This window comes from Leptosomus discolor, chromosome 16, assembly GCF_034619465.1.
Source record: "Leptosomus discolor isolate bLepDis1 chromosome 16, bLepDis1.hap2, whole genome shotgun sequence".
NCBI lineage: Eukaryota > Metazoa > Chordata > Aves > Leptosomiformes > Leptosomidae > Leptosomus > Leptosomus discolor.
Window position 1 is genome coordinate 8176259 of NC_141406.1, and position 27963 is coordinate 8204221.

General features: G+C 38.4%; 1 protein-coding gene across 1 annotated transcript; it reads right to left on the reverse strand.

Annotated features, from left to right (window-relative positions):
• Nucleotide 1: 1 nt before the first annotated feature.
• Nucleotides 2-27963, reverse strand: GOLGA3 (golgin A3). The gene is made up of 25 exons (XM_086474075.1): nucleotides 27827-27963; nucleotides 24197-24478; nucleotides 23217-23329; nucleotides 22027-22718; nucleotides 20653-20764; nucleotides 18612-18918; nucleotides 17797-17999; nucleotides 17293-17430; nucleotides 16261-16422; nucleotides 15088-15456; nucleotides 13796-13873; nucleotides 12596-12859; nucleotides 11980-12074; nucleotides 11056-11272; nucleotides 10301-10444; nucleotides 9456-9653; nucleotides 8817-8933; nucleotides 8194-8333; nucleotides 7360-7492; nucleotides 7033-7155; nucleotides 6454-6618; nucleotides 5299-5462; nucleotides 4118-4361; nucleotides 3291-3379; nucleotides 2-827 (listed from the first exon to the last, which is right to left on the reverse strand). The coding sequence occupies exons 1-23, from the start codon at nucleotides 27957-27959 to the stop codon at nucleotides 4154-4156; spliced, it is 4557 nt and encodes a 1518-aa protein (XP_086330201.1). The 5' UTR covers nucleotides 27960-27963; the 3' UTR covers nucleotides 2-827; nucleotides 3291-3379; nucleotides 4118-4153.

Consider the following 27963-nt stretch of genomic DNA (forward strand, 5'->3'; position numbering starts at 1 on the left):
CTTTACCAAAAATAGTTTATTGCACAAAACTTTTAAAGGAATTCCTATGCACATTATTTTTATAATCAACATGCTCTGTATGATCATAAACAGTAATTGTACATAGTGTAACTCCTCCATCCCCTGGGTTATCCACTCAAGAACATGAATGATTAACTTCTACCTTTACAAATACAGCCTAAGCAGACATTACTGAATGTCATGTATAAAACATAACAATATTTCATTTACAATATCCAGAACATCCTTCCCTCCCCCAGAAATCGGTGCATCTGTATTGGAAATTAGGCTGCCCTACTGCCCAAGACTGAAGTGTTACACAGTGGTAGGAGACAAGAGTGATCACATGACAGCTGATGAGCATTAGTAATTACTTTGGGCTCTAATTGCTTCCACATGAAAATATTTAAAGGCTCTGGTCACAGCAAGTTATGTGCAACTATTCAACACTTCCCCAGCGAAGTTAAAACATACATCACAGGCTTTTGCATCACCAGTAGTGAATTTGTCATCTTTAAGTTAAATTTGTATCGATGATACTACCTGTCTCTGGTGTACCTTTAACGTTGTCATAGCTAACATTAAAACACCCACACCACTCCCTGTACTCCCCTAAAGAGGCATAAGTAATCCATGAAAATATGAGCACTAGAACTTTAATTCTGGATATTACTCTACTCTTTACATTGGTGAAGAGTAGTGAAATTCTCACAGGTTTCAGCTCAGATATTGCCTGAATAAACAGTATGGGATCAGATCCTCCCATTGCACGAGTGGATAAGGGGCTCAGCTGATCCCAGTACAGTGCACAAATATTTCCAAGAAATCTGGAAGACAATAGAATGGAGCATTATGCAACGTTCAGCAACACCAGCGACTCAGGAACTAACACTTTTTTCCATTGTAGGGTTTGCTGGTTTTTCATTGTTTGTTTGTTTTAAATAAGACACTTATTCAAGAGTCCTCAAAAACCCAACAGCATATGAAAAAGTAATGCTGCAGCAGCATTTACTAACTTTCATCAGTTGGGAAACTTTCTCACACTACAGTGACATTTCTCCTTCATCAACAAAACTTGGTTTAGCAGGTAGCAACCACTGAAGAAACAGACACAGAAAATACATTCTATTGCAGTGCTTAAAAAAGGAAAAGGAAAAAAAAAAATCTTTAAGAGATCATTCTTCAGCTTTTCCTCTGATGTACTTGTCAGTGTTGTGACAAGCAGAGGGGAGGCAGTTTTCATTCCTACAACTAGTTTATTTTATCACCTAGACAGCAGACCTGAAGCTTTGTAGAGCGAGCATGCTCAGCCTCAGGGTGAGGCTTTTTAATAAAACAGCAACTATTTCTCTGGATAATTAAGAAACATAGCTGATGAGCTTCAAAAAGGCCTTGCTTTTATCACATGCTGCATGCTGCTTCTAGAAGGCTTCCCAGTGACTTTGGTAACTTAATTGACTTAGTACCTCACCAGATTTAAGACCCTCAAGTCTCACTGTCTGTCCTTCACTTAAGTAAATGGCATGGTTCCTCTGTTTATAGAAAAAACACACAGTGAATGTAAAATGAAAATACCTGCTGTCCAGGTACTTTCAGCGACAGACAGGTGGGTCAATGCAGAAATCGAATCTGAGCACTTCACAACAGTTCCCTCATGTTTAAAAGGCAAAACACGCAACTAACACTACTTGATTGTGTAACTCAGATGTGTTTGCAACGGGCTAGTGAGGAAATACAGCGCTCCACTGAGAACAACACAGTATGATTATTGATACAAAAAGGGAGAGCAGACACTCTGAAGAACTATGAAAGTTTCTAACAATTCTGGCTTTTTTTATACCAAATAAAACCTTTATCCATAGAACTGTTGCCAAACTTAAGAGATTAAAACAGAATGGATTCTTAACTGTAGGCAATGTATTTACTATAATGAACAGCAACATTAACGCTGCACAAGTGTTATTTTATTTAAAATCCTGAACATCTGATAACTTTTTTATACTGAATATTATTTGTTACATAGTTTTAATTTTGTTCTTTAACAATACTGCATTTTTTTTTCTTCTTTGAGCTTAATATACAGGCAACTTCAAGAACGTGCGGCAGCGAGATAATCAGTACCATTTACTCTATAAAGTAGACGGCAGCAGTATGCAGATACTAACATACCTAAGCTAGTCTGTGAAGCTTTTGACTTTTCTCTGAATTGTCTGCTAGTTCTGTATGATGGACACCTAATGCCACACTAATGCATTTCTTCCTTCACCAATTTCAAAACCTTGGCTTCTGGCATCGCTTGGCTTTGATCCCAGTAAAATGTAAGTTAATGTCCAGTAGCTAAGGGGCATGTGATCAGTCAGTATAGACACTTCAAGTGCAAAGCGTTTGACTTTGACTGAGCTTGAATTGGTAACTATGAAAAATCAGACTTTGGATAAATATGGGTGGGTTTGGGGTTTTTTGTTTGTTTGCTCATTTTTTGCCTTACTGCTAAGCAAACTGCAATCATTGCCTGCTCCCCACCCCTCCAAACAACCAAACCCATCCAAAAGCAGCATCTTTGGAAAAATACATGAACTAGAATTTTTGTTTTTTCCCCAGCCACTTAGTTTACTTGTACGTTTGTGGGGTTTTCAAACACCGAACGACAGTGGATATAATTGACCTGCTTCCTTTATGTTTTACAGACAGAAACATTCTAGTATATGAGTTGCCACTAAGTCTTCCAAAATGTCACATATATTTTGATCTGTGCTTTAGCACTTAGCACATTAGGTGAAGCAGTACCTCCCCAGTGAATTTTAGAATGAGGAGAGGGCAGGCTTTTCGCTGCACTATGAGCCACATGGAGCAACGGGACCAAAGGTGAAGGAGTCTAAAGTGGGCTGCTTTAGTAATAATCTAGTCAACATGCTCTGCAGAGGGGCTGCCACAGTACCAACCTTTCCATTCTTGGTGGACACCTTGTAATACAGGGTGCAAAAAGTAGAGGAAGTGTGGGGGAAAAAGATAAAGCTAATAAAAAGAATAATTTTATAGGCATTATAATTTTGTCTTTTAAAGTAAAAACAATTACATTTCTAAAAGCTCTGGCTTTAGGGGCTAATTTCCCTAAACCATTTGTACAGTATGTCCAAAACCAGCAAACTTAAATGTAACATTAAAACAATGACAGCAACAAAAAACCCCTTGTCAACCTTAACTTAAAATACATAAGCATATTAAAACAGAGATTCAAAATCAGAAAATTATTATTTTTTTTTATATATATATATATATTACACGCATACCTTTTTCAAGGGTGTCTACTTCAAAAGTTGAACTAAAAAGGTGCAACAAGTGTTTGTGCAGTGAAGCAAAGCTCCCTACTGGCCTGCGACTGTAAGAGAAAAACTGATACTTCAGAAAACAGCCAGGCAGATCTGCCAAAGATACATTCTTGTCTGCATTGCTTGTCTTTACGGTCTTATTTCTCTTGCTATAGGTCAGAGGCCATCTTTATAACTAAAAATGGCTTCAAATGAAATTTTTTTCTTTAAATACAGATATCTGTAATCTGAATTTCAAGAATAAGAGATTATAGGAGGGAGGAGAGAGGATGCTCAGAATATCCAGTTCTTAACCACTGCTAATGGCTGAACATGAGCAGAACTTATTTTTCCCTGTGAATTGGATACAACCCAAGATGGGGGAAAACATCACACACCACCACCACCCCCCAAATTAAAAAAAAAAACAAAACAAAAACAAAACCAACAAAAAAACAACCCACCACCAAAATTCAGATGTTACATAATTAACAGTCGTTCCTTAACCTCACCCAGATTGAACAAATACAGACCTGGAACCAGATGCTCATCTTGACCTCATTTTTAAGCTTTCATCTGAATCTCTTACTAAACCCCAAAATCAGCTAGATTTACCACTTGGCAGTCCCCAACATGACAGAATTATTATGGTAAGGTTTGAAACAAACCCGTGGAATGGCATGATCTGCATTTAATCACACCAGTTTCTCAAACCATGACCTTTGCTTCTATAGGCAAAAGCACAACTCTGAACACCGTTTTTGAAAATGAAATAAATAAATAATTTTGATAAAGATTTGTTTACATACTTAAAGCAATAGGAAGAAAGACAACTGATAAGGAGGTTATAGTGTCAAAGCTTCCTTGTCACTAACACTACAATTCTCTTTCTTTTCATCTACAGTAGGAACCTCCTGCTGGTCTGACGCAGTTGCAGGACCGGTAGAGGTAAGGTCCATTAGCTGTCCCTCAATCTGAGTCCACGAGGACATTGATTCATGTACTGTAATGGTGTGTTCCTCCATCTGACGCTGAAGGCTGTCCATTTCTTGCCTTTTGAAAGTGTTGAGAACAAAAAAAAAAAAAAAAGAAAAAAATTTACAAGCAGAAAACCTACTCCAAGACTAAGCTATAGCTGTATACAAGAGAAAGTAGTCTACAGGAAGCTTAGGAATTATCCTTCTTTAATTTAAGAGCAAAGCAAATAAAATATGCTTAATTCAAAAATAAGGGCCAACAATGCAGCAGCTCCTTTGCTGCACATACTTATTGCCAGGGATGATGCAGCACGGTTTCCTCAGTAAAGGCACTTAGTGACTGCAACCTGGTGAATGTGGTACTCTTGCAGGTATAAAAGACAACATGGGAAGTAGAGGTGAGGAAAGCAGCACAGAAAAATCACTAGATAAATGCATTATGACATTAGTGAGACACCAAGCTAGCAAAGCAACTAGTCTAGTAGTATAGGATCACAGAACGTTATCACAGGCTCAGTCTCCTCAAACATCAACTAAGGTGGTAACAGCAGCTCAGTTCTCCTAATAACCTGAACTCCCCATCTTCCTGAGGTTGCAGCTGTCCTGCTCAGAATCTCACGTGCAACCTTGTAAGGGAAGATCTGAAAACCTATTTTTGGCAGAATGAACTTCCTCTGTAGAGACTTCTCATTAACACACTGCCTGGGCTTCTATCACAAGCAGCCTTTCTGATGCTGTGGAGAGAGAGAACCACCAGCTTTTCCACCAGAAAGAACAACCAGAAATAGCTGTTTCTGGTTTGTTCTGCTGTGTACAAATTTAAAGGCTTCTTTCCCTATTTCATTACTGTACAAGCAAGCACTTACAATGACAGAACATCCTACTGTCCTAAATATAGTCCCAATAAGAGGAAAAGAATTCATTTTACAAATCCTTTTTTCCTTAGGCTGGCAGCTGGTTTCTTGGAAACATTTTTAAGATTATTTAATATGGTTGAAAATAAAAGGTCATACTTCAATTGCCGAAGACAGCTGTTCAGATTTTTTAAAGGCTCCTTGCTCACAGCTGTCGATGGTTTCAACAGTTCTTCCAGTAAGGCAGCAGGCACTGGACAATCAGGAATCTTGACTGGAGTCACAGGATTTGAAGAGTTATTCTCTCCTTTCACTTCCTTCCTCTGGTTAAAGGAAAAAAAGGAGAGCCGGAAATACAGTTAAGTTATTCCATCCATGTCATTTTCACCACATAGAAAGAATCTCATGTCACACTACTGGTATGTAGCTGCACTATACAGCAGGAATCAGAAGCACATTCATGTTAAGTCTCACTGGCCACAAGCAAAAGCTCCTAACCTGATGTCATCTGCTAGCCATGCTCATAAGTAAACAAACAACATCTAGAAGGACCTACTCAAGAACTCACCCTACTAAAAAAATTAAACAGGAAGGATTTAAAGTAAGTGACTTGGATCTTCACATTCTAATAACATTCTTTCAGTATAGTTAAGAGAACAATTCAGAAAAAAAAAAAAAAAATCAGTTAAGTACAATCGAAGAACTGCTTTTGGAAATTCTGGAACCTGCAGGATGAGGTATCAGAACCAATGTCTAAAAGAATTAAATGGAGGCGTCCACACGAAATTCTGTCTTGCTAAGCGGGAGAATTACTTCAGGGAGGGAAAGAGCATTTTTTGTGTACTAGTAGCAAATCAGAACACTCAAAGAAACCACTGATAGTTACCTTTAGAAATTGTGGAAGGATGAAAAACTAGACAGTATGGAGAGGACAGACATGAACATTAAGAAGGTACTAACTATAAGAAGATATTAACTCCACATTTGCCCATGATTCATTATTTAAGCGCTACATTTTTTGCTTTATTATTATTGTAAGTCAAAATGTAATTTTTAAATAATATGCTAAATACACAGATTTCTGAAGTAAAAGGTGGGAAGTCGAGATCAGAACAGTTACTTTTGCCTGCAAATCTTCCTGTATTTATCATTTACATATCAGAACATCAGTAAGTCTGTATCACAGGCAGGCATTTCAGTTCAGAGTTTTCACCAGGCTTCCTGCAGCAAAGTGCTTTTCTGGTGCTTTAATTTAAGAGCGTTAGCAGCGTATTTTCCGCTACCCTACAACATGTATTCTTCCTATTTAAATACCTTCTTCATCTTGCCGAGCTTCAGGTCCGACTTCAGTTGCTGGTTCTGCTGCAGCAGAGACTTCATGCTGTTCTTCAGTTCTGTCACTTTAGCCTGCAGCATAAACTTATCCTTCTGAGTCGCTGATAGGTCTTCCCTCACCATTTCCAACTCAGCCTTGATATTCTAAATGAAAAAAAGAAGAGAATCAATGTGGTACAGGGAAATGGTATAAAAATTCCAGCCAACTAATGTTTTTATCATTTTTTCCAGTTTCCAGGGGAAACCAGAGAAAGAAGTAACACATAGCACTGCTATTTGAAACCAATTTGCCCTGCCAGAAAACCAGGAATTAGATTTAAAAAGTCAGTATCCTATTTTAATGGTGTAAGGTCAAGGAAATAACTAGCTAACAGCACAGTCAAAGTAAAACTGAAAAAAGACACTGCAAAACATGCAGTGAATAAGTTTTTATGAATCAAAATTTATTTGAAAAGTATCAGTATAAGTATGCTTTTAAACAATAAAAATACTGTTTTAATTATCCCCTTACAGCAATACCAGTTATCCATCAGAATCTCCACAGGCTAGATTAAATACCTGCAAGACAACTTGTATCCCTTCTAACTCCTTGTGGCTGCGCTGTTCACTCATATCCAACTGCTGCCTAAGTGTTTCGATATCTCTTTCTTTTCGTTCTACTTCCCACTTGAGGTCTTCCACCTACCGGGGAGGAAAGTTTTAGAATTATCTACAGGTACAGTCAACCACAAAATCTGAAATATATTATTATGTCTCATGAACCCTTTCTGGTTCTAAGAAAACCTAGCAAAACTTAATTTAAAAAAAAAGCCTGAATTAAAAGCAAATGAAATCATACAATTTATCATTAAATAAGGATAAACACAGTAAATTTGTAGGTTTTACCTCTTGGCTTACTACAGGCTGTTCAGTGAGCTTGTCATCCAGCTTTTTCTGCAGAAGTTGGAGCTGAGACCTGGCTTCTGCCAGCTCTTGCTGAAACTGTGATACCTCCTGGGAACGTTTTTCATCCTCTACCCTGCACAGCGGGATTAACAGACACAGCAGTTATTCAATCTGTCCTTTAAAACAAGTACTTCACCGGGTTAGCTATGTAACCATACATGACAGGACAGCGCATGGAACCTGGTTAGTTACAGCTTTGACTGAAGGCTTTTCCAACATATTCACAGCAAGAGTTAAATCACAAAAAGATTTTACGAGACAGATGCATAAATATATCAATTTTGCTTTTGTTTTAGGAGGAATAGGGTTAACCTCATATCCATTCTCATGTAGGTCTGATAATTTCTTATAATTTAAGAAAATACCTTCTATACAAGACAACAAATTGAATTTTAATATATTGTGGAATATATTCAACAATCAAACTTATCCTCTATGTAGTTCCTCAGGAATGTGAAAGAAAAAAAAGTAATAGGGTATCTATGAAGTGTTAATCCTTACTAGTAACATGAAATAGTAGAAATCTGTGTTGAAACTATAAAAAAAGCAGACAGTGAAGCCTAAATACAGCACACTCCAGGTCTAACTGAATTATGAAGAGAGAGAAAAATGCAAGTATTTGCCTAGAGTCCAAACATGCATCTTACGGTCAGGCTCAGCTGGGCTACATTTCAACATAATCCACTCCAGAGGAGCAAAACCAAAAATTCACTAATGCTTTTTCAGAGGATTTGTTTTATTTACTATTCTCTAAGAACTTGGACATTTACTTACTGCAGTTTGTCCACTTCAACCTGAAGGGCTTGGACAAGCAGTTCTTTGGCATGTAGCTCTTTCTTGATTTCACTGAGCTCGAGCACAGCAGCTTTGTAGTGACGGCGGTTATGTGCTGCATCCACTTTGGCTGCTGCTTCCTACAAAAAAAAAAAAAAAAAAAAAAAGATGAAATTTTTCTCTGTTTTATCACTGTAGGTGAATCAAAGGGAGCTAGACTAAAGGGTACAAAACAAATCAAGAAGGAAGTTGTGCAGCTGTTAACAGTTCACTTTTTCTCTAGAAAAACTTATTAGTGTTGTTATCCTTATTAATGCTAATGGTGGTTAATAACTACATATAATGGAAGAAGCACATTTGCCACACTGCTTCTTCATTGTGAATTTCTGGATGAAGTATCATCACTTCAGGATGCATTACAATGGAACTTTCTTGGTAGTCAATGAGTACGCTTAACACAGGACAACAGAAAAGACAATTGATCTTTCAGCCACTGGCCATTGTGACAGAGACCCTGCAGGAAGCAGTATGTTATAAAGCGTAGATTTTGTTTCAAGCTACTTTTTAAATACTTCGCATTTAAATCACCTTTTAAGTAAATAAAACAAAAGATGTGCCATTACCTGCTTCTTAAGTTCTTTAACTTTTGACTTTTCTTTCTCTAAGGAAGCCTGTAAAGCTTGAATAAGTTGTTGCATTTGCTGATCCTCTTCCTCTTTCCGTTTTAGGACTGCCTGAACCTATATCATGTTGGAAAACAAATGCACGTTTTCTGCAGGCTCACTGGAAGACCAGAAATGCCAGTAGAGGAAATACAAACACAAGCCAACGCAGGGATTGCAAAACCTCTCTCTGCTGTTCAGTGGTAACTCTTCCCTCAACATTAAAAGTACCTATGGTTAAATGGTAGCTCATTGTCTGTATCCCCATTTGCTTCTACCCCACGAATATATTACTATTGGCATAAAAATTGTTCATCTCAATGGATCTGTATGTAACACAGTCTGTATGTTTCAACTAATTTAAGTGAACTACCCTTTCACTACTGCAAATATTTTCGTGTGATTTGGTTTTTAGTGCAAAGTCTCATTTCTGATCCCTTGTTTAGCCCCCTATATTACTGCTGTTATACAACACACAGGAGACTCAGATCTGGAGAAAATGCACCAACTTTGTGTCAGGTGAGTGGAGGTGGCTACATCCTGTTATCAGAAATATGAGCTAACTCCTTTCTGAAGATACTATAGCAAAAGGTCGAATACCTGTAGATTCAGTTGTACCAAGTCTGCCTCTCTTTTTGCTAATGCGGTTTCAAGGATATTGTTGTGCTCCCGCAAAGCGGCATTGGACTGACTGAGACCTGTAAGTTTTCCACGTTCATGCTCCAGTTCAAGGGCCAACTTCTTATTTATGTCTTCTAAACGTTTTATCTTCCTCCTGAAGCCTCTAGATTCCTGAAGCTATAGCCAAAGAAAAAAACCAAATCAAACAAACAAAACCAAACAACTCCAGATTACTACCACAAAAAACTTGTGAACTAAACTCATTAAACAAGTTTGCTTTCCCCGAGTGGGATTTCTTTTTTTTTTCCCCTTTGCTTTTTTCTTTTTTAAATGAACACTTCAAAGTAAGTTCAGTTAGGTATTTTTTTCCTTTTGGAAGACTAAAATGCTTGCTAGAAAGCAGAATCCCAGGAGTACCGTTCAGGTGCAGATCAAAAGTATTTGATATCTGTATTTGTGCAACTCTACAACTGAACACTACCACCCTGCCCTCAAAAATCACTGAGCATCCATGACTCCAAATAGTTTCAGAAGATAATGATCCATGCATCCTCACTGTCTCATGACCAGACACGGCTCGTATCTAATACAGTAACTACTTTTCTCTCTCATCTTCTTTTCCCCTATACAACAATGATTCATGAAACCACAAAGAACCAGCACAGGGCAGCAAAATTAGCAAGTGTCACTGACACGATGTTTCCTACCTAAGATTCCGATTTCTGCCACTGTTGGAATAAAGTTATGGTACTAAAATTTCTCCCTGCCTCTCAGGCACGTTTTACTGTCACCTTCCCATCTACCATGAAAATTCAAGCAATCACCTCATCCTCAAGCTCCAGCACTTTCTCTCTGTATTCTTCAAGCTCCTGGCTGGTAAGTGAAATCACTTCTTGCAACTCTTTTTCCAGCATCAACTTACTACTGCTAACAGCTTGCAATTCTGTCTCCAGAGCTTGAATCCTTTCCTAAAGACAAAGGGATCACAAGCATGATTAATGTATCACCCATTTACAGGAGTAATTTTGATTTTATTAAAAAGCCCTACTTCTCTAAAAAAATATTAAATGAGGTGCTAGTGCTTAATGTAAAGGTCTTGCTCAGAGCTTTCCACCCTTGCATCCAGCTACTGCTGTTAGCATATTTGATATCTTGCTCCATTGGTCCAAGGAATTGTTGCTTCACCCAGTAAATTAATTTTCTTATCACAGGCACAACATATATGAGAAGAACTTTTAACTGTCAATGAGAAAAAAGCAGTAAGATTTAGAACTTTGGAAAAATCTTCAGATGCTGAGTGCCTGAGCTCAGATTACAAGTGCTAACCCAAAAGATATAATTCAAAAAACCAAAAAACAAAAAAGAAAAAACACACCAACAAAACCAAAGCCTGCCAAACCCCCTCTCTCAAACATAGTTAAGGAAATTCTCTGTGCTCAGAACACTGATCCCATGTTCTTCTCTAGCTTTATGTTCCAAATGTTTTCAACACTTCAGTGTAAAATAATATTTCAAGACTTGTATTTAATAACAAGTTATCTCTGTCTTTGTACTAACAATGTTAAAGACATCTGCATACTTGAGCAATCTGGTTGTTTCCACCATCAGTGATCTGAGATTTTAGCTTGCTCAACTCTGCTTCGGCAGATTCCTTTGCAGCGAGGGATTCCTGTAGCCGACGACTAAGGATGCCAACTGCATTCTCATAGGCTTTGTGTTTTACTTTCATCTCTTTCTGAGCACTCGTCAGATCTGACCCTAGACGCTTCATTTTCTGTTTCTGCTCAGTAATGGCCCTGGAGTGAAAGGAAAAACAAAACATCAGGTAAAAACAAAAACTGCCTGAAAACAGTACTGAAAGATTAGTATTTCACATGGCCCAACAAAAACCAACATCCAGTTCTCTCCCCTTGTCCCAGAGTCACCTGTCTCATCAGAGAAAGCCATCAGGTTGGTAAGGTACAATTTAGCCCTTTGTAAGACAATACCTTGGAGACTCCTGATAACATTCTAAGAAAATACTTACTGTAATTAAGAGGTCTTTGTCAGAATTATTAAAACTCCAATATGAAGGAATATATAGTACTTCCTAAAAATAACACAGACTTTAGAGTAAGAATCCAGTCTAATCTGAGATCTGTGGTAGATATGACAGTATCATAAAAACCCTGTGAACTCCAATGGAAAATAAATATAGTTCTCATTAATGCCAACATTCTAGCTAGTCAAGGACAAAATTCAGTGAATGGCAATCAGGATTAACTCCAATATGTATGTTGTATGGCAGATACTGTTGATTAAAAGCATAAGTGAATCAGAGGAGAAGCTGCAACTCCTGTGTAGCATGCAAACAACACTTTGCCATGGATATGACTCTATGACTCTCTGACTATTTAAATTTCCCAAAGGAAAGACTAGGGAACAGGAAAAGAACGATTGCTAAAAAGGTGAATATGAAAAACAAATGCTGTAGTTCTTTTGTCTGTGCTAAAAGAACACTTACTTTTTTGCTTCTTCTTGCATGTGTTCTACTTGTTGTTTTAATGCCTGATTTGCCTCAGCAAGAGATGTCATTTGTTCCTTATCAAACTGCAAAGACTTAATAGGAAGGAAAAAAGTACCAGTGAGAGTAAGAACAAAAGCATGTTTGCTGTATGTCGGATTCTAAAAGAATAAGCATGAAATTTCAAAATTATTTCCACCTCTAAACAGAAACTGTTCCAAGGTTCTCTGCCTCCTTTCTCTTTCCTCTTTATTCCTTCTTTAATTCTTCCCTCTGTGGCCACCACCATAACATGTATGAACAGAATTCTAGTTTGGTCTTTGCTCTCAGATGGAGTTCACTTTGGGACGAAGGAATCTGCTTCCACATCACACCTCTACCACTCCTGTAGCGTGCTCCTTCCCACCTACTTGCATGAGATGTTAGTAAGTACTGTATTGATCATGTACTTACAGAATTTTGGCAGGTATATGCTCAAATGTATAGGCAATATTAAATATTTAACCAAGAACCTTAACTTGCAGGTGGTCATACTGTTTATTTCCAAAGTTAATAGAAATAGCAATGTATCCTGGATGTGACATTCTCAAAGTCCAAAGCTTAACACCTTCCATACCTGTAGGCGTGTTTCCATATCATCTCGTTCTTTCTGCACTGACTGAAGATGATTCTCTATTTCCACCATCTGCTGCTGAACCTGAGATACTTCCTTCTGTAGTTTCGAATGTTCCGATTCAAGTGACTGTTTTTCAACTTGAATTTTTAGTAGGTCTCGTTTTAACTCTTTCACTTCTGAGTCCAGCCGCTTCTTTGTAGCTTTCAGTTCACTAATCAGCTGGTCCTTAGAACTTGCATCTCTTCGATAAGCTTCCACCATTACCTTGGACACAAGAGTTTCAAGAGGACAGTGTCACCTCTGTTACAGCTTTTTAAACTTTAGAGTAATTTACTATAAAGTATTTACTGACATCATTTTAGTTTGGAGGGGTGCATCATCTTCTGTAACATATTTACTCTGGTTCAAAGGCTTTTATGAAAGCTCAGGTATCAAATATCAGAATGTAACAGCAGTTCATAAAAACCTCTGAATAAGAGTGTTAATAGCAGTAAGGGATACTCTTCACATTCTTTATGGAACAGCACTAATTACATGCCTTTTTCCAAGCTAAACTAATTGTAAAAAAATTTAACCATCTCATGCATACACTTATAACTTTCGTCATGACAAGAGGGGCTTAACTGAGACTGACAGCTGAAACAGTCTTCCCAAACTTAAGCCTAACAAGCTAAAACAACCTTTGGCATTAGGTTAATAAGCAATCAAGCAGCAAATTAATGGTGCCACCCTAGACACCCTATAAGACACATATGTGCAACACTAATGGCATATCAATTTCAAATTAATATTTAAAAACTGTGTAAATTCAAAATAAAATTTGCCATAAAGCACTTATTTTCCATTTAATTACTGAAGCAACTATTGCTTTTTAAAGCTGCAGGAAAATTACACTTGAAGCTTTTCATGAGTGCTTTTGCAAACTTAGTATTGGGAAACCAGAGAGAGATTTTATATGGTGGATCATTTGGCAATCTCCAATGAAAGCGTGAATTAGTTGTCGGATCTGCTTTTACATCAAGTACGGATAAAAATTCAACTGTACGAAACACAGAAACTGTGTAATTATGTCAAAGTTCTTTGATATAGAAAATTGACTCTAGTGTCCTCACAAAGCCCTCAGAAGTACATGTCTTCACTGTAAAAAAACCCCATATATTCCTTGGTTTTACTTCCTTGAAATAGCCTGGTTTTGCTTACCTTCTGCTGCAGGAACTGTTCCTTCACTTTTTGAACCTGTTTTTTAAGGCTGGCATTTTCTTGTTGCAGATTTTCTATCTGCCAGATTAAAAAAAAAAAAAAAAAGCAAACGTGTTGCTTTACATGCCAAATGTCATATTCTACATTATGTCAAGCAGTGACATTATCTTTTGCTATGCTTGACCCAATTGCCTAATCTAATGAGGATCCTGTTTCTGACTAGGCATCTCAACGGCACTGTTAGATAACACAGCATTTTATACAGAAATACATTCACACAAGTCACCACATAGTCAGCCTTGTCAACCCTCAGGAATGCATGAAGTCCCCTTTATCCTGCCACTGAAGTTTTAGAATGCATCATTAGCATATATATGTTGTATTTGGATGGCATCTGTTCACACATACATGATCAAATGAAGAAACCAGCTGGCTCTTGGAAGACAAAAAAGTCCCAATCTTTACGTTAAATATATTTCCACAGTTCTTCAATACTTCTACTGGCAATACTATCAAGTCTCACTCCTATCTTCAAAAGAAATCTCTAAAAGATCACTGGGAACTCATCACTACCAGTATTCAATAAGAAATCTCTTGCTATGGAGCTTGGATGCTCTAAAAGATACAGATCATACATGACTATCAAACTAAAGCGTGAAAGGAAGAGTCACCACAATTTAAGGCAGTCACAAAAAGAATAAGCATATGCATTAGGCTTGATCTTGTAAAATAGTTCAATGACTAGAAAAAAACCTCAGTTGGTATATAGCACTATGCAAAAGCAAACCCTGCTCTATTGTTTCAAGAGAAAAGGCACAATTAAACATGATCAAATTACTGCCTAAGGAAGATGTCTGGCCCACAGTGCCACAGAAAAGGAGCACACTAAAAAATCACTTCCAAAAATGTGATCTGTACTCAAAATTACTGTGTTTTAAAACTGGTAGACTTTAGAAAGATGGTGGCTCTTGGAAACAGTCAGAACAAGATCAATTAACCTCAGCTTCCCATCCCATACCACACAAATCCATCAACGCATATAGATACCAAGGGATATTAAACTGTAAGCTCACCAATGATGTAATAGGATGTAAAGTGTCAGATAGTCTACCAACAGGGAAAAATGAGAGAGTTGATTAAAATACTCCCACTAGCTGAATCTCACAACTACACACATATACAAACTCATGTGTACCAATCTCTCCTCTCATGCAATTGGCTCTGTCATGTGCCTGTGGCAATACTTGCCTGCAACAGCTGTTTTAAAGAAGATACTTTTAACGATTCATTACCTGGCTCGACTTGACTGCCATTTCTTGCCTCAGATGTTCCAAGATTTCTGATGCTACTTCTGTGTCTTCTCCAAGGCGCATTGCTCCTTCGTCAAGTTGCTCTTTGCTTGCTTTTGCTGCCTGCAGAGCTACTTCCAAGACAATCTTCTCATTCTGCAAATACTGGATCATGTCATCTTTAGAAGTAGCGTCACTTTGGAATTCTTCTAATCTGGCCTTCAGTTCATCATACTGTGTCTGAAGGTCATCTAGGGACTGCTCTTTGGTGTGCAACATCTCTTGGGTCAGAGTGAATTGCTTCATTAGGTCTAGGTGTTCTTGCTGTAAAGACTCAAGCTGCAGATCTCGTTGATGCAAAGTCAGCTTGACCTGGGAAGAAGTATTTTAAGATTAAATTCATACAAAATGAATGTTATCTTTGCAAGCACACCTCAATCAAAATACTTTAACTAATACTTCAGCTTCTAGGAGAAAACAGCAAAAGGTGAAAATACTTTTTAACTTTCCTAGGTGACTACTTTTGTTTGCTCTATTAATTGCAGTGATTGCCTTCTGCAGCACCCGTAATCTTATAGGCTAAGCAATGACAAGAATGACAAACCTAAAATAGTAAGATTCACAGTATTCTAAATTTTTATTTGAAAATTTTGTCCACAGTAGATATACTGGGTAAATTCTGTGTTATTAATGATAATGCCATATAATTACATGGAATATAATACTGAGCTATCACATACTTCATCTGATTCCAGACCTTGACATGCTGCCTTTGTGAAGTTACACAAGATCAAAGCAAGATTCTGTAGCAAAGTACAGATTTATTACACTGTAAGTGTATGTAATGATATCCTGACTGCCTACCAACTTTGAACATGGATTTATGCTTCTTGTCTACACTTAGAATAATCACATACTGAATTCACTATAAAAAAAAACAACCCCAACATCTACAAGACAGTAGTATTGAAATTTCAAACAAGTACTGTTACTGAGATGGTTGAAAAAGAGGGAATCTTTTCACCTGGGACTTTAATATTGACTTCCTTTTTTTGCAGCAATCTTTCAGGTTTTAAAAAGAAAAAACTTAGAGCTCAGGATCTATTTACTATTGCCTTTTCAGCCAAATAAGATTTTCCCTTGAAATCCTTGGGAAGTTACCTAATAACAGTCTACCTGTTCCAAGTCTTGCTCCAATGTTGCTGCAGAATCAGCCATTTTCTGAAGCTGTTCCTTCTCATCCTCAAACTCCTCTAGTTTTCTCTGCAAGTCTTCTTCCACCATGGTTTTAGCCTCCTGGATCTGCATGAAGGCAGCTTCTTGATCTAACATGTCAGCCTGTACAGAGAAAGCAAGGAATCAACTTTTACAATTTCAATAGGTGGGGGGAAAGGTGAATTATCAAGAAAATTTCTAGAGAAGAGACATAAACAAAAATATTTCTAATGTCTGCCTTACACACCTGTGTGTCTTTACTGAAGCCACCCATTCATATACTTAAGACACTTTAGAATACAGTGAATGTCTTGTATACTTGTGAGAATCAGAACTCCTCTTAAATAACACCCTGCCCTTTCTAAATTGATTAAACAAGACGTAAAGAAAAAGAATCTTTATTAAAATTAAGTTGTTTGGAAAAGTTCTGAAACAAAAGAGATTCCCTGGATGCTGTAGCTACTCTGTGAAACAGCAATTCCTATCATTTATGCAACCACTATTAGTAACATTGACTGACCTGCTGCTTTACGGCCCTTTGAGGCTCAGAAGTAGGAATTTCACTGAAATTCAATTAAGGTTCTATATGCTTTGAAAGTGAGCATACTGTACTTCAGATTTTACCCCTTTTCTTACTGGACAGCAAGAAGGACAAATCTGAGTAGCAAGCAATTTCACACACTTAAGAAGTACTTTACTTAGTTTAACTTCCAATTAAGTTTTCCCTTGAAAAAGCTCATGAAAGGGCAAAGCAGAACATTTACATCCACCTTTAAAATTCAATTAAAAACAAATACCAGAGCTGAAAATGCAAGTATCACCTTGGAATGGGAATCACATAGCCTTGCTCCCTCTTACTGTTCATGATGTCACGCAAAATTGAATCAACTCATAACAATTCAATGTTACTTTGCCAGAATAGCCTCGAGTTTGCAAAACCTAAATACACAACCTAGGCAGAACGTAATTCATGAAGACCACCTACAACCATACCTCAATATTTTGCAGCTGTGCTGCAATACGTTCCTTTTCTTTTATGGATCTGTGCTGAGTTTCAGTCAGCTGCTGAGACAGTGCCACATTCTCTAGTTTGAGATGTTCCAACATACCCGCTTGAGTCATTTGCCCAGCCTAAAGGAAGGGGGAAAAAAAAAATTCACATACAAACAGTCAAAATTTGGCCAACAGATTTAAGAGTTTCAGGAAAAAAAAAAAAAAATCACGTTGAATCTATTTGTGACTTAGCTGCTACCTTCATGGCACTGCAGAACTTCATCCACAGAAAGCAGGGGCTTTGGTTAAATTTATGTCTCAGCATTAACCTGAACTAACCCTTCACAATGAAAAACAAAACACCAGACCCGCTGCTCTCCACCTGAAGAATACACAAATGAGACCAGCTCCCTTGTCTGAGCTCATAAACAACGTCCTCTGGCTAAAACTAACATTAAAAAGAACAGATTCTCAGTCCTGCCATATGCAAGTAAATCATAATACCTGTATATTGGCCATCTCACTCTGCAGCCTGACACGTGCCTCCTGTGCTAGTACAAGCTGCTGCTGGTACCACTGCCGCACATTCTGGAGTGATGTGATTTCTGTTTCAGATGCCTTTAGCTTATTGGTCAGTGTGGTCCGTTCCAGCTGCACCTTCTGAAGCTGGTTCTGTAAGGAAGCCAATTGCTGTCGCAGATCATGAACTAGAAAAAGAAAAATAAAGAACTTGGACTAGCACACTCCATTGTTCTATTTTTATGCACACACTTTCAAGCATTATTGCTACATTCATAGATTTTTCTTTTTTTTCTTTTTTCTTTCTTTTTGAACAAAAACGTATATGCCTAATTACATAAAGATTGGCTTTTCCTGCAAAAGTGAGGAGAAATGCTAGAATACAAAGTATCAAGACATATGCAGAATAAAATTAAAATAAATTAATCACTTCTTTAAGCATTAATAGTTCCTTAAAGGCAGAAAATATGAACTAATTAAAAATCAGGAAGAAGGTATCTGGCATGTAGAGTCATTGCTACAAACCAATATTTGTGCAGTTTTTTTAAAAACCCATTAGTCCACTGTGAAACAGTTACTTATGCCTCCCTCTCCAAGTGGGCAGAGGCAGCTTGCAAATTGTGGCACTACTGTGACACGAAATAAAAACCAATCATCTTAAAACTCAGACCATTTTATTCATATGACATCAATGAAACACAAATTAAAATTCCTTCTTCTTCCTGAACTTCAGAATTACGTTGAAATAAAATGATCTATGGAATAACAAATTTTAAAGACTGACATTTACATCATCCCACCTGTGCTGTCTCTGGTGAGAACATTTTTTTGCATATCTTCAACCTTCATCAGGAGTCTTTGGTACTGCTCCTCTGCTAACTGCAAATCATTATTTGAAGAAGCCAAACTAGCATTCTTTGCTTCCAAGGTATTTTGCAGGTCAGCCATTGCTCGTTCCAGATCCCAGCAAGACTGCTTTAACGTGGCCACTTCTGAGCTCAGAGATTCCTGCTTCTGCTGGCTGTTTTGGCTGTGCTCCATCTGTGCCTGAAGCTTCATGTTCAAAGCTGCAAGCTGGGCTTGTAGCTCAGTCTTCTCTTTGAGAGCCTGAATGTGTCCAGAAAAATCAAAATACAGAAGTCTTATGAGAAAACACATTAATGGCTGATTAAAGAAGATGCCCAGCATCCTAGAAGATGCTAAGGCAAAGACCACTTGCTTGTAAAAAATTCTTTTTTAAAGTGACTTCTCACCTAGCAGGTATTTCAAATAGTCAAAGAAAATACAGAGGAAATCACAGACAAGACGTATAGCATTACACGTATATATATAGCACTATATTATATGTCAGTAACCATGTCAGGATTTTTAATAAGACACATGTTTCCACACTTTAAGGAAGAATGATTTCTATTGTATGTGTTACACCATCAATCAAGACAAAGATAAAATACAGCTATGTAGACATTGCTAGCATTACTCTGGATTTATCATTTCTCATAATATTACTTCAAAAAAAAAAAGAAACTTTTGAAAACTTTATTCACTACGTATTTATCCTCTTAAGCCTCTGTACTGGGTTTGCCTGGTAAGATTTTGGTAGCGGGGGGACTACAGGGGTGGCTTCTGTCAGAAGCTGCTAGAAGCTTCCCCTATGTCCAACAGAGCCAATGCCAGCCGGCTCCAAGATGGACCCGCCACTGCCCAAGGCCAAGCCCATCAGCAATAGTGGTACTGCGTCTATGATAACATATTTAAGAACGGGGAAAAAAAACCCACAGCAACTGCAGCCAGACAGAGTAGTGAGAATATGTGAGAGAAACAGCCCCGTAGACACCAAGGCTGGTGAAGGAGGAGGGAGAGAAGATGCTCCAGGCACTGGAGCAGAGATCCCCCTGCAGCCCATGGTGAAGTCCATGGTGAGGCAGGCTGTCCTCCTGCAGCCCATGGAAGTTAATGGTGGAGCAGATATCCACCTGCAGCCCATGGAGGACCCCACACTGGAGCAGGTGGGTGCCCTAAGGAGGCCGCAACCCTGTGGGAGGCCTGTGCTGAAGCAGTCTCCTGGCAGGACCCATGACTCCATGAAGAAAAAAGCCAATGCTGGAGCAGGTTTGCTGGCAGGACTTGCGACCTCATGGGGGACACACACTGGAGCAGTCTGTTCCTGAAGGACTGCACCCCCTGTGAGGGACCCATGCTAGAGCAGTTTGTGAAGAACTGCAGCCCATGGGAGGGACTCATATTGGAGAAGTTTGTAGAGTACTGTCCCTCATGGGAGGGACCCCATGCTGGAGCAGGCAAAGAGTGTCAGGAGTCCTCCCCCTGAGAATGAAGGAGCAGCAGAAACAACATGTGAACAACTGACCACAACCCAAATTCCCCATCCCCCTGTGCTGCTGGGGGGAGGAGGCAGAGAAAAACCAGGAGCAAAGTCGAGCCTGGGAAGAAGGGAGGGGTGGGGGAAAAGTGATTTGGTTTTATTTCTCATTATCCTACTCTGATTTGATTGGTAATAAATTAAACTAATCTCCCCAAGTTGAGTCTGTTTTGCCTGTGACTGTAATTGGCAAGTGACCTCCCTGTCCTTATCTCAACCCACGAGCCTTTTGTTATATTTTTTCTCTCCCCTGTCCAGCTGAGGATAGAGTGATAGAGTAGCTCTGGTAGGCACCTGGCATCCAGCCAGGGTCAACCCACCACAGCATCCTTGCAAAGTGCCTTATTCAACAGTGTTTTTACAAAACACAATTCCCACAAGTAATGAGGAGGCGGCTCTTGAAAATTAATTAACATATTAATATAATTTGCTAAATACAGAAAATCAAATTCATTTTCTACCTGATTAGCTTCTAGTGAGAGTGCTTCTAATTGTCCTTCAAGTCTCATCTTCTCCTTCAGAACCTGCAACATTTCGTCATGAGTTCCTGCGATAGAGCTTTCCATAGAAACACTGGAGACAGAGACAGCACATACAGAGTTAAAGGGTTAGAACACAACACTCATCTAGCCAAAGAAAAGTGAAGCTGAAATTAAGAAGTACTCAGACTCCAATGTGTGACCTAGAATTTAGGACATTTTTTTCTGGCTTTGTGATGGATCCGGAACACAGTGAAACAACCTTTGTCACCATCCAAAGAGATAAAGTAATTATATTCACATGAAGGCTTTATACATTAGTTTCCTATATTTGCAGCAACTAGAATCTAGTGTGGCACCCATATATTTGTAACTTTATAGAATTGCAACAGCTGACTTCACTATATTCTGTATCTGCATGTCCCATTATAAGCAGATGAATGGATGTAATGGGAGCACAAAACCTCCACAAATATTGTCCGCAATTGTCTGCTTTAACGTGAAAGTGCCTAAGAAGTACCAACAGCTGCTGCAAAAGAAGGAAGAACAGGTATTTGATATAAAGGATTTCTTATGCACCTTGCCTGATATGCAGCCAAGGAGGCTAGAGAAAAAGATCTTCTCTCTCTCATTACTGTTAGAATTAAGTCTAAGCTGGAATAATTGTCAACAACTGATTTTACCTTAACATCTCAGAGCATTGCACTTTATTGAACAACAACAACAAAAAAGACAATTTCAAAATTAGCATGCATAAAACATGCACCTGCAGACAACTGATAAAAAACACAACTACATTGTTAACTGCTTCACCAGTCATCCACTTGCTTGCTGAATCACAGTTTAATACCTACCATATACACACAAGCTTGTGAGACTAAGCAGATCTCATTCTAAAGGGCTGAAGAGGATAAGAGTATCTAGGACAAGACTTTCGGCATTTCATAACTATTTGAGGTCTGAAAGGTACATGCGTAGATCAGGACAAGGATGATAATAAACATCACTGAGTCAGTTAAGTCTTTCAGACTTAAAAGATCAATGTCCCATCAGCGATTCAGTGAACAAATGCCTGCTTCACAAGTAAACACAGACAGAAGCAATTGCTAGCAGTACATTTAAAACAGACTGTAAGTGGCAAAGATATCTTTCTCTAAAGATACTCTCAGTAAATAGGCACTCAAGTAAAGTGACCTTTCAGTTTCTTTTAGAATTTGTAAGTCAACAACAGATTTGATCATAATGAATTTAAGTTAAAACTGGATTCAAAGTTAGAAAAGGTAAGAGTAATAGGCTGCCTGTTCCAAGAAAGTATAATGCCTAATATTGGCCTTGCTGTACAGTCATCTTTCTTACCTGCTAGAAATACTGTCTCTCCTACTCCGTACTTCCCCATTAACTTCTTGCCCTTGGGCTTGATGCTCCACTGCTGCAGCCTGTAGCACCTCACTGATTGAAGGAAATTGCCCCATTGCATCAGGATGTATCTTCTGGCCGTTTATTGTATACAGAATACCCTGTTTGCCTTCTGCATTCTGTAAGCTGTTATACAGCCCTTTTCCTGACACACTGCTGTAGGTAGAGCTGTCACTCTCATTTCCATCCAGCCTCATTCCCACTTCACTCCCATCAATCTCTGAAATGCTATCTCCTGCCAAGGAAGAAGTCTCTATTCGATCATCTGTGTCAGAGGACAGACTAATCTCAGAAACAACTGATGTTGGACCACTTCTGCTTTGCTTCAGAGTCCCACCAGATAAATCAGCAGCTACAAAATTCCCAGTAGCATTTCCAGAGCCTGAATCTTCAGTTTTGTAGTCAGCCAAGGACCGGATCTTACTGGGCTTAGATTTTGAACTTCTTCTCTCTTTTGATGATGCTGGAAGTCCCAAGCTACCCAGTTTTGGGCCCCTGGGGACACTGGTCCGCAAAAAGGAATATTCTTTTGTCATTGCTACAGTGCTAGCTCTTGGCAAGATTTCTGGATTTAACATCAGCTCAGGATCTAGGGTGCTGGAGGGCCGGTTTTTGGATGTAGACTGATTCGACTGAAAGAAGCAAAGAGCCAACGATAAATTCCAGAATGTTACATTTGAACTAGCATCAAACACTTATTTTGCTGTACAACTTAATATGTAAAGCTCTACAGTTTTACATTAATATTTAAATATATGCACGATTTAATAAACAAGGTGAATTAAACTAGCAATCAACCCTATCAAGGCTCAGTATGCGCATGGTGAAAATGATCAAGGTAGAGCCCAAAAGCTAACTGAAAAATATAGGAAAAATGTAACATTTAGGTTACTTAAGTTTCGGGTTTGTTTTTTTTTCCTCTCTATTTTAAGTAGTGCAAAATGGTATGTTACCGATGAGGTAACAGAGAACCAAATCTTGCATGTCCAGAAGAAAAAAATGCTTTCCCACATTTGAGAAAATTACTGAATGTTTAAAGCAGAGAAAATGGTAATTTAGAGCACAGAAAGGATAAAGTTTTCAAGCTTCTCAACAACACACTGAATCTAGATCTGTTGTGTGGTACTCACTCTTTCCTGATGTCTCTTCACTCTGTATTGTTTGAGCTGTTCTTCTAGCCGTCTTCTTGCTTGAAGTCTTATTTGCTCTTCTTTCTCCAATGGGAGTGAAGACTCTACTGAGCCTGGAAGTGAAAGGCAACTTTACAGTCAAACAGAAAACTTCAACACAGGCACATCTGATGCAAAAGGAAAAAGCCCCTCCTACCACCAGCAACATGCTTCATGCTTAAGCAAGGAACGCAAGAAAAGCCTATTGGCATGCACCTCAGAATACCCTCTTCTAATACAACCTTGTGTAAGCATTGATAAAGCTTGTGTGTTTCCATTGCTCAGTTTGCAAACGCTGTAGTTCCTCCATGTATGTATGACAAGAGATGATCCAGCAAGAACAAAACTATTGCTGTCAATTAATCTCACCTGTCCTGCACTTCTGACAGTACTAAAAATATAAAACTAAACAAGACCTAAGTGGTGGCCTCATTCCCTACAGGTCAGAGAAAGACGCATTTTCTTTCTTTTTAACTCACATTCAATCTTTCCCATAGTAAGGCTTTTAGAAAATATTATTTCAGAAAACTCCTGCAGCATTAGAAACCTTAACAGAAAGGCTTCCCCATTCTCTCCCCTTTAATGCTCTTCTCTTCCCCTCTTTATTACTTAGCTTAAAATCTCCTGGTTCCACTGTTCTTTTTTTTTGTCACCTGTTATCCTAATAATGAAGAAGATGAGAATAGCTTCAGCCCCAGAAAGCATAAATTCCCCTCCAGCATGAGAATGATTTTTAAACGGTAAGGCACGTGCCTTAGCTGCAGCAGAGGGTGGTTTACAGAAAGAAAATTAATTGTAGTTCAAAGTAAAAGCTTATTGCAAAAACTGCAAAAAGTTTAGTCCAAGCTTAAATTATGTTATAGGATTCTAGAGCCAGGCTCAGAGTAAAAAGCTTTATGCAGCAAGAGAAAGCAGGGGCGCCACCATAAACAGATGCTTACACAATTCAGTTTCTTGCATGGGAAGACTTAGTTTGAGTGACTGCAAAGCTTCTTTTCTAAGAACTATGCCCTCAGCACTAGTTCCCTGAGACTTCCTTAGGCTGTCATGGAAACCAGTCACACCTGGGGACGACTCTTGACCCTGAGCTCTGCTGGTGGGGTCAAAAGATACAGAAGAGTCAGGGAAGAGCGACTCTGGCCCATTCTGGCAGACGTCCACTTTGCTGTCTATCTCCAGACTTCCCTCTTCATTTGGCACTTCGTTGACATTCATACTGGTAGCTGGAAAAGAAAGTTTCACTGAGCTACAGTTTAAGCCACACATTTATCTTCACACCTCCACCCAAATACAATGCTACCACTATTGACTGTAAGAATATGGAAATTCCTAATGACAGCAACCAGCAGGAGATATTTTATAGAGGACTTCATTTAAAAAAACCAGAATGAGTATTTTTCATTTGCTTTACTACATTGCCTTCACACGGGACCTCAAAAGCGATCATAAAATATCTTCAAAACCTCCCACGGGTTTTTAAATCTTGTTAGGTTTAGAAGCACGAAACACCTAGTGTAAGTAACGTGATCTGTGTCACGCTGAGTGGCAACCTACTACAAATAAGATTCAGAAACTGTGGGTCTGTGCTGAATGACTCAGCTATCTGGTATGCTGCTGGGCACAGGGGAGAAAGCATCCACCATCCCAAATTCCAGCCTCCAAGCAGTGTCTCAATGTTAAAACAAGTTTACGTTTTTTCAAATGGGACATATTTATCAGAAGTACAGTAGCGAAGCTCACATGTATAAAACCAATAAATCTACCAATTAAAAGGCAATTCAAGAACCACTTTAATATTAATTTTATCCCCACTTACTAATATTGGATTTTTCTTTTCCATCATGAAAAATGCATCTTCAAAACCAGTTCAAAGCTTCACAGGTTTATATTTTGGGTTTCTCATACATTTCTACTTCACTCAGCTGGGGACTACTTACATTTATGAAATTGCTGTTGCAACAAAACTGTATCTAACTTTAAATGCATTATTATAGATCTCAAATGAGCAGGGTACTGAAATAGCCACTGCCTTTCTGTTCATTCCCACACCATGGATCACTAGAATAACTGGAACTCATTGGAACAATATGGAAGATTTAATTATTTTTTCATAAAGATGTTTGAAAATATTTAACATTTATGATCACAAAGTATTTGCAACTGGAAAAATCAAGTTTCCTCTCTACTTTTTCGTCCTTTCAGAGCTACTGACTTCAATAAGCAGTTTGGATTTTCATCTGCTCAAAGAAGATATGGAAAGAAAAAAACAAATGAGAACTGAGAAACAGAAACACTTTCAGAGGATCTAAGGTGCACATGCAGAAATATTCTGTAGCCAGGAAGTTGACTACAACGATTCAATAAAACTTTAATTATTGATTTAGACCAGCCCATTTACATATTGCTATTAAACTTTTCCACCCATGTAATGAATCACTACAAACTTCTGAAAGCAAAACAATTCAAAAATAAAGCGATTATCATTCATGTATGTGTAGAAAATTAAAGTGCATCCTGAAATTAAATAAGCCATATGGGAAAAAGTAGGAAGGTAGGACTTTGTAATAGTTTCGCCTTTTGATATTGAAGAAAGCAAAAGGTTTCCTTTTAAGCGCAGTCAAATCTCACTTGAGAGTAATTAAACGAGGATAAATTTCCACCCCTAACCATTTGTTCCCACCTCTGTGGTGCATCCTCTCTTAAGCCAGCACAGACATTTGTACAGCAAACCAGCTCAGAGGAAACTGAATGTGGGTTAAAATAAAAAGTTTTCAGCCTTAGGTTGCCAAAACCCATCAGCTGACTAAGGTTTGAATTAAAACACTTTCGAGTATCTTATTTGTCACACAGAAAGCATTTTCAGGCCATTTTAGCCTGAATCAGTTCTCTGATTTAGTTCACCACGTAGTCACAAAAACAGTTGCAGGCATGATGGAAGGGATGGGTGCAACAAGGATGCAAAGGAGGACAGAGTATAGGACTGCCTTTTTAATGGCTAATCAAAGTTAGAATTTAAGGCATTTTAAAACTAAAAGACTGTCAAACCCAAATTTAAAATAGATGTCAGTGCTAAGAATAGCCATCAAAAGCCAGAAATAAGAAGGTACCTCCCACTTTCAGAAATACTGTTTCTGCCCATCTTTCAGAAACTGCAGCTATTACGGCATCAGGTTTATACTTTATTCACGTTTTCATCTTCACAACCGCGAGTGGTATGCACGCATAAAAGAGATGCTGGAGCAAAATTCTGGAGGAATGGTTTCCTGGCAACTTCCTGAGGCCATGAAACACTCAGAATCTAAACGCTGCCTTAAACTAATTTAATTGCAGTAGTGTCAATACAACTGCAGGCTTTTTAGAACAGTGAAGAAGATGCAAGATTGAAAACAGCAGAAAGACATACTACCTATTTGTAAGCCACAATTCAACTGTTTGGACAGTGTCCAACAAAGGAGAAGACAGGAACATGTGATCTGCAACTTCATAAAAGATGAATGAATCATCATGTCACTACACTCTGCCAGTCTGCTAACGGGCAGTGTAAGAAATGCAAATAAAGTCTCAGGCCTCCACTTTCTCGCCTGTGACAAGATGACAAATCTGCAGTAGGAGAGGAGGGCGGAAGGCTAGCAACTTCATCACATGATCACCTCCTTTCATGCAAGGAATCTCTGTACTTTTGTGTATCTACACATTGCAACATACGTACATCTCCTCCACCCATCTACCATCATATACATACCAACATATCCTTAGATACCTGTAGTGGAAACATGGAGATTTTAATTCAATACAATTAAAAGATTTTCACAATGAAAGCAGTTAAATACCGGAATGGGTAGAGAGGCTGTTGAACCTCCCTCTCTGGAGATTTTCAGAATTCAACAGGACAAGGCCCTGAGCAACCTGATCTAGCTTTAAAGCTAGGTCTGCTCTGCACATGAGGTTGGACTAGATGACCCACAGAGATCCCTTTCAACCTAAGTTTGATCCTATAATCTACTCAGATCAGTGCTCTCATAAGTTTCTTGTAAACAGCTGCACAATTACTTTATTATAGAGCTTGTCTACATATAAAAGCTATTTTGATATAATTTGGGAAGTACATGCCAGCATCTCTCCTCCATAAATGGACGTTTAGGGGGACTTTTTGAGTGCATTTTGATTTTTGCTTCATTGATTTAAATTATTAGAAAAATTTCTTTTGCCAGAATAAAGTACTCCATGAGCTCATGAGCTTACTCCACAACAATCATTTCAGAACACTTATTTCTAGTGAATTTCAGGTATATACTCCTGGAAACACTACCAGAAGACAGAGTAACACCCTGAGCAGCACTGAGAGCCAATAGTACTTGTCAATAGTTTGGTTTTGTTTTGAAAAAGTAAGTTTTAAAACAAAATATAGTATTGCCATACACTGAGACATAGCCTTCACCAAACTTGCTTAAAGCTGTTGTACAAGCAATTCATTACCTCAAGGAAAAAAGTCCTTCAGCATCACCTGAAAAGCAAAACAGAAAAGCCTGGGTAAGACTAGGAAACGATTCGGTGCATATGGAGTAACTTACTATTAATTTCATCTGTTGTAACTGGCAAATCTGACTTGACTTCACAATCCAGAAGTTCTTCAGAGCTGCTAAGGGCCCTACTACTGCTTCTGTTCTCCAAGTGAACATCTTGCTGGACAGATGAGGAGTCCATGGTA